Below are 15315 nucleotides of genomic sequence, written 5' to 3' on the forward strand. Positions count from 1 at the left end.
CGGGTGAACCTGCTTGCATCAGGACTCCAGAGCCTGGCTTGGTCGCTCAGGCACTCCGAAAGTGAAGAAACGAGGCGCCCTCCCTCAGTAGGAGTTGCTGTGTCGCGCATGCGATGCAGCGGTGGCTTCACAGGCTCGGCACTCAGTCCAGCGTGCGAGATAGCGGAGGGAACATCAGAACTCCGATTCTGCCTCCTGCTTTACCTCCACAGCCCCGGGTCGTGCGAATGCTGCAGTAAACAGCAGCTATCTCGGCAGACACGAGGGAGATTGTGTGAGGCAGAATTCATCACTGGCAATACATATATAGATCTGATGATTCCGTAGTAATATTGATGGTGCATACCAAGCCACAAGCAGACCAGGCTTTTGGCATTACACACCTGATCATAACATCTCCATCCTCAGCATGTCGGACTATGGGTGGAGCAAGGAGGAGCAGTGGAGCGAGGAGGAGCAAACAGAGCGACCTGGTGCTCAGTTTCAAGCAGATGCTAGGGTATTCCCTGGTGGAAGCAGTGGCAGAGGGAGTAAGCCCTCTACTAGAAAGGCTGGGCCCCCTAGAGTCTTTTCTTGGAGAAGAGATTTAAGAGCACCCAGAAAAGTACACAGATCATGTCTGGGAAAGCTGCCGAGCAGGCGAAGAGCCTTCAGGGGAGTAACATGACACAGAAGAGGAAACTCTTACTACCCCGGGCCAATAATATGGGGTTGAACATCATGACCCAGAGGCTGCTGATGCCTTTGGGAAGCTGAAAGAAGCGTTCCTACAAAAGGCAGTGGTGCCAAGCCTCCTAACACCATCCCAGGGGTAGATAATATGGGCAATGCAGATATGGGGCAGGAAACCCCCAGACGCTAGGGCTTTCTCGCAAGAGGAGGACAATAAGACCAAGAAAGAGACGCCAGGTACTGTGGGCGGCAAGAACTCGAGGAAAAAGAAGCATCTGGAGCTTCCAAATTCAGACATGTCAGATATGTTCGATCCAGACTGTATTAGAAACCCCAAGTCCTCTGACTGGCCTCCCTTGCCGAGGGTAACAACATACATGGTGCAAAGAATATAAAAGCCATTAGATAAGGAGATCAGGATGCACGTGAGGTCGGAATGCCCGCACCCACGTCTAGCGGCAAGGTGACCGAAAACCCCAGAGCTAGACCCCAAAATGATCACCCTTGTGACCAAGACTGCGAAGGATCTGAGGAAAGGTATGGATAGGTCCTGAAGAGTTGCCAGGAGAAACTGCTGGACCTCACCACTCTCATTGCAAAGATCATGGACCTGGCCGAATGAGTCAGAGATACAAGTGGACACTGATACGTTAGCGAACTGGGCACAATGAGCAGTATGCTTCTTGGGCAACGCAAACTGCATGTTCTCTTCGGAGAGGGGAAGGCGTCTCCTCCTGAAGATCGATGCAAAGCTGAGCAACCTCGCCTCCTACGAGGCAGGAGACGCAGCGCAAGGGCTCCTGTTCGAGGAGCCATTCGGCAAGGAGATGGGGAGATTTGTTGGCACGTATATCTCCCTGCAGAAAGCATAGGCCTCTATCAAAAAGTGTTTCCCAAACAGAGTTTTTGCCAGGACCTGCCACTATCGGGGTCGATCGGCCGGTCGCTTATCATCATGGAGACCCAGGTGGCAGGGCGCTATACTGGGAATACAGAAAACAAGACTCTTTCTTGAGCTGGACCACTTGAAGTTCCGGAAGCAGCTACAATTTTCCTCTTCTCCTCTGATTTCTCCCTCTCCCTCCCATGCTGATGTAACTGTCTGCTGTTCAGACTGGTTGCTTGGCTACCCTCAGAGTCTCACTTGGTTCCAAGCTCTTTCTTGATCAGTCACACTTGCAATTCTTCCGGGCAGACCACGCACTTAGGGACTGTAAATATATCCCTACAGTCCCTGTCTCCTTGCAATACGCAGAGCCGCGCTGACCTGGTTGCACTTACTCAGAGCATTGTAACCCTGTTTGACCTTCCCTTCTCCTTTGCACATCCCCCTTTCTCTTCCCTTATGCTTCTCATGCACGATCTGAATGACACAAGGCCTAGTAAGATTGCTCGTCTTGTCCTCCATCTGTATTCCATCCCTTGTCTTGTCGCACCTAAAAACATTGTGTACAGGCGCGTTATAAATTACTTATCATATCATATCTTCTTCCCAGCCAGAGGAAGACACTTAAGAGGTCATAGAGGATGGCAGATCGCAAAGAGCCACCTCAGGTGAGAGAACATCACATAGTATATCCTCCAGTAGGGGGAGGAAGATGCAATTATTGGCAAATTGGCACAAGCTCTCCAGCGATTAATGGGTACTTTAGACAGCCCAAGGTTTCCATCTAGAGTTTATTCACACTCCAATTCAGTCAGCTTGGCCGTGCAATATCCGTATGAACAGTAGGAGTAGGCGTTCCTGCACAATGAGCTGGCGCAGCTCCAAGTAAAGGTAGCCATAGAGCCCTGCAGCGATCAGGATATTCGCAAGCAGCATGTTCTAAGTACACAGAAAGGAGAAAGTGAGGCTGGTTATGAAACCGAAAGAGCTGACCAGCTGGGTGATTTACAGGCACTTCAAGATGGTGGCTATCCATCTACTGAGAGATATTCTCAGAAAAGAAAGCTGGATGGCCAGAATAGATTTCAAAGAAGGCTACCTGACGGTCCCTGCGGCAGACATATACCATCCTTTTCTAGCGTTCAGGTGGGAAGGGCTATTTTGGCAGTTCAAGACGCTGCCCTTTGGTCTGGCCTCAGCACCACAGGCTTTTACTAAACTGATAAGACTGGTGGCGGCTGCCATCAGAGAAGGAACAAGTTACTTACCTGTAACTGTTGTTCTCCAGCATGGGTCTGGCATGGATTCACACGCTCATGAATATTCCCCGTCGTCAGGCTGGGAATCCTCGGTAAAGAAAAAACCAGTATCAGTTTCGTTTCTGATCTGTCTTTCGTAGTAATAACCAATCACTGGTCTCTGCGTCATACTGACCACAGCCAATGACTGCCCTCTACCTAAGCACCGCCTCTGGCAGCCATCTTCAGATTTGGAAGCACGTGAAGTGGCAGTATGACCAAGTGAAGAGCCGCAGAGGGGTAGGCGGGAGGGTTCGCATGTGAATCCATGCCAGACCCATGCTGGAGAACAACAGTTACAGGTAAGTAACTTGTTCCTTCTCCAGCATGGGGTCTGGCATGGATTCACACGCTCATGAATAAAGAATACATAGCAGTACACACATGCACAACCACGGGAGGTGGCAAAGGCTCAACATTAAGCATCACATCAACTCAACATTAAGCATCTTACCTCCTCACCAGGCTCACCTCAGGCGAACAGGTTGCGCAGCACTGCTTGGCCGACCCTGGACTCCTCCCTGGAATCCCGGTCGACGCAGTAGAATTTCGTGAAGGTGTGCGTCGACCTCCACGTAGCAGCCCTGCATATGTCCAGCAGGGGCACACCAGATAGGAACGCCGTGGTAGCTGCGATCGTTCTGGTGGAATGGGCTCTCGGACGGCCAGGCAGCGGTCGGTTTGCCAACCGGTGACAGCACATGATACAGCCGGAGAGCCATCTGGAGATGGAAGCCTTCGAGAGAGCCTTCCCCTGATTGACAGGTCCAAAGTTCACAAAGAGTTGTGACGTCTTCCGAAAACCCTTCGTGCGGTCCACGTAGAACTTCAGCGCTCTAGCTACATCCAGCGAGTGCAAAGTCCTCTCAGCCGGCGACGAAGGCGACGGGAAGAACACAGGTAACACCAAGGGTTCGTTGAGATGGAAGTCCGACGGTACCTTGGGCATGAAGGAGGGGTGCGTCCTGAGCACTACCCTCGTGTCGTGGAAAGTCAAGTACGGGGCCTTGCAGGAAAGGGCCTGGATCTCTCCCACTCGTCGTGCAGAGGTGATGGCCACAAGAAAAGCTGTTTTCCACGATAGAAACTTCAACGGGGCCGAGTGCAGAGGCTCGAACGGAGGTCCCATGAGCTTGGTCAGCACCACGTTGAGCTCCCACGCCGGGGCCGGAGCCTTCACCGGCGGGAACGATCTGAACAGTCCCTTCATGAACTCTTTCACCAGACGATGAGACCACAAGGACGTCCGGCCCGTGGTTCTGGTGTATCGGGAGATCGCAGCAAGATGAATCTTGATGGACGCATGTGCCAGACCAGCTTTGGCCAGCGTCAGCAGGTACGGCAGTACTTGGGGAGCCGTAATCCGTAGAGGGTTAATCTTCTGTGCGTGGCACCAGACAGAGAACCTCTTCCATTTGTGTCCGTAGCATTTAAGAGTCGAGGACGCCCTGGCCTTTGCAAGAACCTCTCTGCAATCGGCCGGTATGTCGTATCCTCCAAACTCTAGTGCTGCAGGAGCCAGGCCTGCAAGTTCAGCGACTTCGGGTCGTGGTGGAGGATGGCGCCTCCTTCCCTGGAGAGTAGATCCGCGTCCGCCGGCAGCTTGATCGGCGGGGACGCTGACAAGTCCAGAAGGTCCGGGAACCATATCTGCCTCGGCCACGCAGGTGCGACGAGGATCATCCTGCACCGTGACCTCTTGAGCTGGTTGACGAGCCGGATTAGCAGAGGCAAGGGAGGGAACGCGTAGAGGAACAGGCCCTCCCAGGGGAACGAGAAAGCATCGCCCATGCTCCTCGTCTGGGGAAACCTGCTGGCGAACCTCCGGCACTTGGTGTTCGTCGCCGTCGCGAACAGGTCGATCTGGGGTGTGCCCCACCGTCGGAAGAGGCGATCCACCAAATCCTGCCGTAGTTCCCACTCGTGGCACGAGCGCAGCTCCCTGCTGAGTGAGTCGGCGATGGTGTTTTTTATCCCTGCCAGATGAAACGGCACCAGAAAAATCCCTTGGGCGACGGCCCAATGCCACAGGTCCTGGGCCTCCTTGGACAGCGCTGGGGACCTGGTTCCGCCCTGTTTCCTGATGTAAAACATGGTGGTGGTGTTGTCGGTGAAGATCCTCACCACCTTGCCCTTGAGGGATGGAAGGAAGGACCTGAGGGCCCAAAACACTGCACGGAGCTCCAGGACGTTGATATGTAGGGACTTCTCCGTCGGGAGCCAGAGTCCCCTTGCGTGCAGATTTTCGGTGTGCGCTCCCCACCCTTCCAGGGAGGCATCCGTGGTCACAGTCTCCTGGTGGGCTGGGGTCTGGAAGTCCATGCCCGCCGTCAGATGCGCGCGGGTGCCCCACCACCGTATCGCTCGTCGGAAACTCTCGTCGAGCTTGATCCTTTCCTCGAAGCTGCCCGTCGTCTGGATCCAGCGCGCATCCAGGAATTCTTGCAACGGGCGCATCCGGAGCCTGCACATGGGAATGAGGTAGATGCAGGAAGACATCATCCCGAGGAGGGACTTGATGGACCTCACTTTGGCCGCGTCGGCCACCAACATCCGTTGCACCTTGCCCAAGATGGTCCTGGTCCTCTCCTCCGACGGGGAGGCCAGAAGGGACACTGTGTCGAGCCTCGCTCCCAGAAACAGTGCGACTTGCGCGGGCACCAGGTGGGATTTGGCGTAGTTCACGGAGAATCCCAGGTCTGTGAGGAGTTGGACGGTCCTTGCCGTGTGGACCACGGCGAGCTCCCTCGTCTTGGCGCGGATGAGCCAGTCGTCCAGGTAGGGGTAGACGTGGATCCCCTTGCGGCGCAGCTGCGCCGCCACCGGTGCAAGGCACTTGGTGAATACCCTGGGTGCCGACCGTAGTCCGAAGGGAAGGGCTTTGAACTGGTAATGACGCCCTTGGACCACGAATCTGAGGAATTTGCGGTGCCCCTTTAGGATGGGAATGTGGAAGTAGGCATCCTCCAAATCCAACGACGATAGGAAGTCTCCTTCCTCCAGCTGACCCAGGACGTGCTGGAGGGTGACCATCCGGAACTTCTGCGCCTTGATGAACTTGTTCAGACGTCGCAGGTCCAGGATGGGGCGCCATCCTCCCGTCTTCTTCTTCACGAGGAAGTATCTCGAGTAGACTCCGGAGCCCCGAAGCCTCTTTGGGACGAGTTCGATGGCGCCCTTTCTGAGCATCGCCTTTACCTCCAGGAGAAGTTGAGGGACGTGAAGTTCTTTCCTGGCCACGGGGGGGACGCGCGGGCACCTTCTTTGAAACTCGAGCGCGTGGCCCCGGGCCAGGGCGTCCAGCACCCAACGGTCGGTGGAGATGGACTCCCACACGCTGACGAAGCCCGCCAGCCGGCCTCCCACCGGGGTGCTTCGGTGGGGGCCCGACCCCAAGGCCGGTTCAATCCTGCTTGGACGCGGCCTTGCCGCCTTGACCTCCTTGGCGACGACGGCGGGGTCCGCTAGACTTGCCTCGTCCTCTGTAGGCCTCTTGCGACGACGAGCGGGCCGCTTGACGGTAGGAAGCGAAACCGCCGCCGGAACCTTTGGAGGCGCCCTTGCCTCCGCCGCTCCGAAAGGGCGTCCGTCGTTGCAGGACTCCAAGGGCCCGGGCCGTCTCAGTATCCGCCTTGATGGCCTGAAGGGAATCGTCCACTGTCTTCCCAAACAGGTTGTTCCCGTCGAAGGGCATGTCCAGGACTCTGGTCTGGACGTCCTGCCGGAAGTCCGTAGCTTTGAGCCATCCACGACGTCGAAGGCAAACACCGTTGCCCAGCTGGCGGAATCCAGTGTCGGCGATGTCCGTCGCCACGGTGATGGCGTGGTCCGAGGCCACCTCACCTTCCTGCAGGATCTCAAGGGCCTCCGCCCTCTTGTCGTCCGGCAGAAAATCCAGCAGGGGAGCCATCTTGTACCAGAGCTCCCTGTCGTAGCGGGCCACGATAGCCAAGGCGTTGGCCGCTTTAATCGTCGTCGCTGCCGACGAGATGACTCTACGCCCCATAGTATCCAATTTCTTTCCCTCGCCGTCCGGCGGGGAAGTCGATGTGGAGGCCGCACCCCCCCCCGCTTTCTTCCTGGCTGCCGCGGAGACGACGGAGTCCGGGGTAGGCTGCGCCCGGAGGCATAGGGGGGCCGTGTCCGGGACCCGGTACTTTTTCTCGTACCGGTCTCTTCGAGCTGGCATCGTGGAAGGGTTCTTGAGGAGGGAAAGGCCCTCATCCCAAATGTCGTCCAACAGAGGCACTGCGAGGACCGTCTTCCTCTTGGCCTCGCGCCGCTGATAAAGGAAGCCTTCCTTTTTCTTCTCCTCCGGGCAGAGTTGGAAAAGCTCGGAAGCCCTGGAGATCATGGAGTGGAAAGATCCGATCTCGTCGGGCGGAGAGGCCCTGGTGGGAGGCGACGACGGAAAATCCTCGTCGTATGCCTCGTCGTCCGTACCCGTCGCTGCCGTGTCAGTCCCCGTATCATCCCCTCGGGTGGACGGGGAGGAGGGCTGGAAGGGGCGCGACGGTTGAAAAGGAGGTGGTGGATGGATCCTTCTTTTCTTGGTAGGGGGAACACCAGAAGGTCCCGGTTCTGGATCCCCCGACGGGAGAGGTTCCTCCGTCGGTAACGGTAGCCTCGTCCTTATCTCGGAGCATAAGGACTGTATGGCCAACAAAATGGCCGCCGAGTTGTCTTGCGGCGCTGGCAGAGGGGAATCCGACGGGCGAGCAGGGGCCCCGTCGGTATCCTCGACGATGTCGTCGTCGTCACCTGCGTCGGGGTCCATTCCGACGGGCTGGCCTTCTTCCACGCCTAGGCCGTGGCTTAAGACCTCGATCAGCTCCTCTTCTGAGGTTGAGGCCGACTCTACGACGACGCCCTGCCCCCCCTTCTTCTTCCCCACGGAGGGTTTCACGGGGGTCCTATCGATGGGCACAAAGGAAGACTCCCTCCGAGGAGGCAGGGAGATTCTGGGCCCTGAGGTCGCCACCACTGGTGCAGCCACCACAGGCTGAGCCAGGGCCGCCGCGACCGTTTCGATAGAGGGCTTGGTCGGATGGATCAAGGCCTTCACCACCTTAGGTGCGCTCACCGCCTTATCCTTGAGGGAGGGGGCACTGCCACGCTCCTCCTCTGCCTTAGAGCTCGACCGGGGCCTCTCCAGGAGCTTCGCCGGGTGCTCGGCCTTCCTCTTACCCGACCCAGAGCGTTGGCTCGTGGTTGATGGTGCCGGGGAGGGTGCGCCCTGCCTGGCGCCCGTAGAGCCCGACCGTTCGGCGCTCCCGGTGCCAGCGGACTCGCGGTGCTTGGCCTTATGTTGGGCCCCCGTCGCCGGGGCGCCCTCAAAGGTCTTAGAAGACCGCTCGGATTTCTTCTTCTTCTCGCCAGACGGGCTCTTACCCTCCAGCCAGTTGGCGAGACGTTGATGGCGGTCCTTCATGGTCCGTTCCGACATGTTGCCGCAAAACGCACAGTCCTTCTCCACGTGCGTCTTGTCCTCATGAAGGCAGTAAAGGCAGAAAGAGTGTTCGTCCTCCTTGAAGACGTTCTGCAGCTGGCATCCAGGGCAGACCCTGAACAGCTTTCCGGGCGTCGAGCTTCCCTTCTCCTGGGCCATCTCCGAGACAGGGCCTGAGAAGCTTCTGGAGTCCTCCGAAGTGTAGCTCGACGAAATCTTCACCCTTGAGGGGCACAGATGAATCCGACACGGGTCCCCGTTGATCGGATGTAGGATCGGTGGAGCTTGAGGCTCTTTTGACCGAAAGAATCGAAGTTTTTTGTAAAAAGCGCGAAAAAATAGCACTAACGCTCGAGAGCAATAGCACGAGGATCCCAACACATGAACGTGCGGTAAAAATCTGAAGATGGCTGCCAGAGGCGGTGCTTAGGTAGAGGGCAGTCATTGGCTGTGGTCAGTATGACGCAGAGACCAGTGATTGGTTATTACTACGAAAGACAGATCAGAAACGAAACTGATACTGGTTTTTTCTTTACCGAGGATTCCCAGCCTGACGACGGGGAATATTCATGAGCGTGTGAATCCATGCCAGACCCCATGCTGGAGAAAGAGGCATCCGCATAACAGTGTATCTTAATGACATCCTGCTGCTGGTGGACAACAGGCAGGACTTGCTATGCCAGATAGAGTGGGTGAGAGACCTCTTGTCATCATTGGGGTTCTTAATAAATCAGGAGAAGTCAGACATGGCTCTGAGCAAAAGGTTAGATTTCTTAGACTTTGTGGCGGACACGAGGACAGCAACGCTGGAGCTACCAGCAAGGAAACTGTGGGATATCAAGAGGTTGATACGAGCATGCCTCGACAAAGAGGTCGTCTCCCTCTGTACTCGAGCGAGAGAAGTGGGGCTCCTAGCATGCTCCATTCAGGCCATATTCCCCAGGCCACTCCACTACAGGGCTCTCCAGAAGCTGAAGATCAGACATCTTCAGCAGGGTCTGAGATACCACCAGACGGTTCCGTTGGACTGAGAATCAGGCACAGAATTACAATGGCAGCTACAAAATATGGAAGCGTGGAACGACCGTGACATTTTTTCGGGGACAAACTGGACCTAGTGGTAGAATCCGAAGGCAGCAGAGCAGGCTGGGGTGCCAGATGCGGCACCCTGAAGACAGGGGGCATTTGGACACCGGAGGAACTATATCTGCATATATAATGTCTAGAACTGTTAGCTGGATCCTTCGTGATCAAGGCATTTACAAAGGGCAGAATGAACTGCTTGCTGTATTCTGTTTAAGATGGAAAATATTTCATCAGTTTGTTACATAAATCACTTAGGGGGGACGAAATCCAGACTCCTGGCGGAACTGTCAAATGACTTCTGGCATTACTGACTTCAGGCCGGAATATCGGTGACAGCAAATTATCTACCGGGAGCACTCAATGTTATAGCAGACTGGAACTCCTGTTATGTGACAGATTCCAGCGACTGGAAACTCGACAAGAGGGTGTTTCAGCGTGTGGATCATCTGTGGGGTCCGATTCAAACTGACTTGTTGCATCCAGATTGAACGCTCAGATGACCAGATTCTTCAGCTGGAGGTTAGACCCTTGTGCTCTAGGATCAGACGCGTTGTTGAACGACTGGAGTGGAGAAGTGCACTATGTGTTTCCGCCGTTGGTGATGTTGAGCAGAGTTCCTGCGAAAGTTCGCAGAGAGAGCGCAACAATTGTGATTGTGGCACCCATGTGACAATCACAAGTATGGTTTCCAGCTCTGATGGAACTTTCCTTGGATTTCCAGAGGACTCTCCCGCCAGAGACACACCTGCTCACGGACCCAGCTGGGTCGTTTAATTCTCAGAGTGAAGGGCACGCTCCCGTTGATGGCTTGCAAGGGGTTGCGAGAAGATGGGCCAGGGCAGGCATTTCGAGCTACACTGCCCAGCTCATCTTGGACTTGTGAGCCCCTTCCACATGTAGGAGCTATTACGTGGCATGGAACAAGTGGGAGCACTAGTGCAAAAGGAGAGGTCTTCCTCCCATTTCTGCCTCTGTAGTTTCCATCCTCATTTTCTATCCTCCCTCTTGGAAGACGGCAAGGTTTTCAGGATGGTGGGCGTCTATAGATCGTCGATTTCAGCGGGGCATGCGGCAGTGGACAGGGCTCCCTTGGGGGACCATCCGGTAGTAGTCAGGCTCATTAAAGGAGCAAAGTTTCGGGTTCCTCCCTTCCCCAAATACGCACACTTATGGGACGTGAACGTGGTGCTGCAGTTCTTGGTAGACTGGCCAGCAAAAAGTATGTCTTGATTACGCAACTATCGGGAAACTAGCAATGCTATTGTGCCTAGTGTCCTGTAGGAGAGTATCGGACATCAAAGCATTGGAGGCTGATAGAAAGATTTTGGGCCAGAGGGCGTTACCTTCACCCTGGCAAAAAAAGGACAAAGACTCCACCTCGATTTCATACCCTTACTTTCCAGGACAGCCGCAGTTGTGTGTGGCGGCTTGCATTAGCGAGTATGAAGCCATGGTGGCAGAATTTCTTCCGGTGGGGGTGACCGAGCTACTAATTGCTTGCAGGAAGTCTTTCATAGCGGTTCCTTCGGCTACCTTAGCTAGATGGGTGCTGGAAATCATGCTGCAAGTGGGCGTCAATTTAGCTTGATTCGGAGCCCACTCAGTGAGAGGTGCAACGGTGTTGAAGGCCTTCACGGCAAGCGCGGCTCTCGCAGACATTTTATGAGCGGCGTACTGGGCGAGCACCAATGCGTTTAAAACATTTTATTTCAAGCCAGTCTCGTTAGTGACAGAAGCGGTGATGAAGAGCTTTGAACAAGCATAATGCTCGCCTCTGTTCTTGACATGGAATGAAGATTACCTAGGCTTACAGCTATGGGAGTCTCAATTCTATAAAAGACACAGAGGTGAGCATTACTCTCCCACCCAGCGCATGCTTTGTAGTGTATGGTTATTCTAATGTTGTACTTTTACCTCTCCCGAAAACAGGGCGGTGCATTCAACCTCCCTAACAGCGTCCTTTCTATTTTGGCAGGTGATGACAAGAAGAACATCTGAGAGGTGCTGAGAGTGAGCAAGGATAGCGTGAGTCAATTTCACGGAGTTTGCGGCAGGTCCGTTGGAAGGTTCGAACCTGAGACTGTTTATCAGGACTGTTGTTGACTTTCAAAGAGTTTTCTTGCAGTTGCGATACACAAGGACCTGTTCAGAGCATCCAAAGAAGAGGCGCCACCAGAGGCAGGAAGTAGCTAGAGAGCTACAGAGATAGGAAGTGTGAAGGACTACAGAAATGAACCTGGGTTCGCGCTTAGAAACCTCTGGGTATTAAGTGCGTTATAAATAACCAATTATAAATATAATGAAGATAGGGAAATGTAGTTTATGAAAAAAGGAGTCATTTTTTGTTTGTTTTCATTTTAAAAAGTTGAAACTGCTGAAGAGTAAATTAAAGAAGTTGAAGCATAATGCTCGCTTCTGGCTCTATAATAGAATCAAGACTCCCAGCGCTGTAAGCCTAGGTAATTTTAATTGTCCCTGCAGTGCTGACTTAAGCTGCTCATGGTGATGACTTCACTTCAACTGAGAATGATTAATGTATTGTCCCCCACTACAAGGTTTACTGTGCTAGTCCCTACACTGCTGACTCTGCTTACACCCACTGTGCTCAATGCACTATCACTGAAAGTGCTGAATATATTAGTTCCCCAGATCTGACACTGCTCTTGCCCACAGTGCCGACTGCGCTCATCCCCCACAGTGCTGGCTCCCCGTTATGGCTGTCTTAGCCACAATACTGTAAAATGTGTTCTCGTGCCCAGACTTGCTCTTGCTCTTCTCTGTCCCCAATTAACAGCAGCTTTACTCAGTGTTCAATGTACATCCGTGAATAATTTTATACCCCAAAGAAGGTCCCACATTAACACCTAAAAGAAGATAATGTTAGTATTGTGGCCATAGGATGCGCAGATTCCTCACCTCAACGTTGCGCACAGAAGGGTCGGGGGCCGCCTCTGGCCAGTCCGGCAGCTCCTGGTACCCGACGGCCTTGGAGTTTAGAAGGTGAGAGAGTGATCCAAGCTGGAAGTGGTCTCGATCTTCCATCAGGAGGAAGAAGAGGTCAGAAAGAAGAAATATCAGACACCCGGATGCTAAACAAAAGCCATCTGAGCAGCGCAATGACATGCTAGGTTCCAATGTCTTCAAAAGGTTTTCAATTCACCAGTGCATTTATTGTAGCCAAAAAGTTTGGAATAGGGAAAGGAAGCTGCAAGTGAAGCGACCAAAGAACTATTGTTGTTAACATTGCACATCCTTTGCTCACTCATGTTAAAATGAAATATGACATTGATGGCTCAGGGTCAAAAGGTAAAGAAATCTGAAGGTTGCTTGTTGCGAAATGGATTGCTGTGTCTGATGTGCAATGTAAGAGGAGGAGATGTTTTGCGTGTGGCTTAGCTTTGCAGAAGGAATGTTGTGATGTCATGTGGAGTGTTTATGCCTGAGTGATGGAATGTATGGGTGAGTGTTCTAACCTGGTCAGTTGGTCAGCCAGAGGCCTGGGTGCTGGGCTGCCAGTGTTATTGTCCTACATATATATATGTAACTTAAATGACTGCCTGTAAAGATACTTATGAAGCTGTTAATAAACCTGGCAAGTCAACCTAAGAAGGCTGGGAGTCACTTCATAACAATGGCGACGAGTCGGTCTTAAAGAAGAAGAACCCAAGTGCAAGAAGAAAGTAGGAAGCTGAAGAAACCTGCTGCGGGGGGTGCAGGAAAGGAAAGGACAATAAAGACAACACTGCACCCCAATACAAGTAAGACCCATCACCCAGGGCACCAAAGGGGGAGGAAAAAGACCCCGTAGCATGAGGGATCAGCAGCTCATGATCTGGAGGGAGAGCTGAGTCCCGGGGGCTGGAGAGGGAGCTGGGCCAGAAGATGAAAGGAAGCTGTGTCCCAGTAATGAAATGAGAAGTCATGCTGCATAGGATGTAGAAAGGAGCTGGCCCATAGGGAGAAAAGTGATGCTGTCCCAGTTAAGTGGGAAGTACTTGCTTTCAATGAAAAGTGGGAGGTTTGCACATAAAGGAAGAGTAGAGCTTTCCCATTAGGTGTAATCATATGTCCCAGCAGGTGAAACAAGGGACAAGGCAAACCAAGGGAAAGCTCCCCATGATGAAGAAAATGAAAGTAAATGAAGCCAGGGTGAAGGGATGTGTCCTTTTTACTGGTAAAGCGTAAAGCGATCATGGTGCATAAAGCAGAGTCAGTAGATGCCAGAGACAGTAACCGTTGGGTGAGCAGAGATCTTCACTACTCTGTCTGGCAAGGGAATGCAGACGTCAGTATGGAAGTGAACGGAGTTGGCGAATGAGACGAATGCTCAGGAGATACAGGAATCATTGCTTGCGAGGTTTAAACAAGACGAACTTTCAGGAGTTGCAATAATCGGGAGGCTTAAATGATGCGGCTGCATCGCGTCAAGGGTGAGAAATGATGGGGATTTCCGAGTAAGGAACCCAAAGGCGTGTGGCTACGTGTTCAGGACGCAGCGTAACGTTCATTGAGGAATAGTACGGCACACAGAAGTCGAGTATGCCTGTGTTGTACTGTGGCGGGACGTTCAGGTAGTGGTCTACCCAGCGAAGGGAAAGCATGCGATGCCCCATTGGAGTACTACTTATGCATTCTGAGCGGCATGGAGAGGGAATAAATCTATGTATGGTAAATGCAACGCAGACTTGGAGATACATCATTCTCATCACCGAAGGAGGAACGGTGCGGGGGCCGAGGTGCTGTTTGGTTGTCTAAAAACTGATGGACAGACCACTGAGATGGTGACGGGTTATCTTCTGAGGATTCTAGGAGAAGGGACTTAAGTATCCTTTTGTGATATTATCCTTGTGTGTTGCGCCACTGATATTTGGTGTTTTAAGAGTAGATGGTTACACTTTGAGGATTTGTAGATACATAGGAGGTGACATTGACGTCTTGTTTTAAGCAAATACATTTCTGTTTAGCTACTTCAGGCAATGGTATGGGTGTTTGCTGCATGGATTTCTCATGATTATTTGTGAGTGGTGTGGGTCATGTTTGAAGACTAGGATTAACCTTTTGAGGACTTTCAGCATTTAGGCCGCTTTATAGCGAGATGGACTTTTAGGATTGGATATGGAAATGTGCTCATGACATTTACTGTATTGTATTAGAGTCTAGAACTAACCTTCTTGAGGATTTTCAGTGTTTAGGTCGCTATGTTGCGACATGGACTATTAGGATTGGATTGGTTCGGAATTCATGAAATATGGTGTTTAAAAAAAAATGCATAATTTCAAATGTATAGAGCAATGCAAAGTGAACTGTATAATCTCTTGTGTGATGCATTGTGTACAGTATAGAAAATCTGTATGGACTCCGGGAATTTAGTGAGACTGGGGGTAGCGCCTTCAATTGTTTCTTGTTTAGGTGTGGATATGATTGTTTGGTGAATGCGGGGGTAGCGCCTACCATGTGTTTGGTTTTGGGTGAAGCTTATATGTGATATATAAGTATGGTTTTGCTGATGGTGTGAATGCCAGGTCAGCATGTTTGTGACTTCCAAATGTGATTTCTGGGGGTAGCGCCTTCAGTAATATTTTGAGTATGGGAGTGGAATGATATACAAGGGAATTTGGGAGGTAGTGCCACGTTATTTGGTGTTTGGGGGTAGCGCCTCCAATACAGTATGGGCGTGATTGTGATAAGTCGCGCAGGGTTAAACAATGTACGTGGGTTTATGGTGGTAGCGCCACCATATATGTTGGGGCATGACTGTAATAAGTTATGCATGGTTATCCCACGTATGGCTGTGTGAGGTGGTAGCGCCACCAAGTGTTGGATCTCGACTGTGGTCAGTCATCCGAGGTGAATGGTTTGGTATCTGGGTGGTAGCGCCCGCAGTAGGTGTAGGGTTGTGACTGCACTATAAGTCACGCATGGTA

The 15315-nt window shown here is 52.6% G+C and overlaps 1 protein-coding gene across 5 annotated transcripts in view; it reads right to left on the reverse strand.

Moving 5' to 3' along the window:
* Positions 1 to 15315, reverse strand: part of AP3B2 (adaptor related protein complex 3 subunit beta 2) — a 533172-nt gene that overhangs the window by 155645 nt on the left and 362212 nt on the right. For all 5 annotated transcript variants that reach the window (XM_069624707.1, XM_069624706.1, XM_069624708.1 and 2 more), the window contains exon 17: positions 12308 to 12426. In XM_069624707.1, coding sequence (XP_069480808.1) covers positions 12308 to 12426 — 119 coding nt within the window. The remainder of the gene's footprint in view (positions 1 to 12307; positions 12427 to 15315) is intronic.

This window comes from Ambystoma mexicanum, chromosome 11, assembly GCF_040938575.1.
Source record: "Ambystoma mexicanum isolate Mex_15411 chromosome 11, UKY_AmexF1_1, whole genome shotgun sequence".
Taxonomy (NCBI): domain Eukaryota; kingdom Metazoa; phylum Chordata; class Amphibia; order Caudata; family Ambystomatidae; genus Ambystoma; species Ambystoma mexicanum.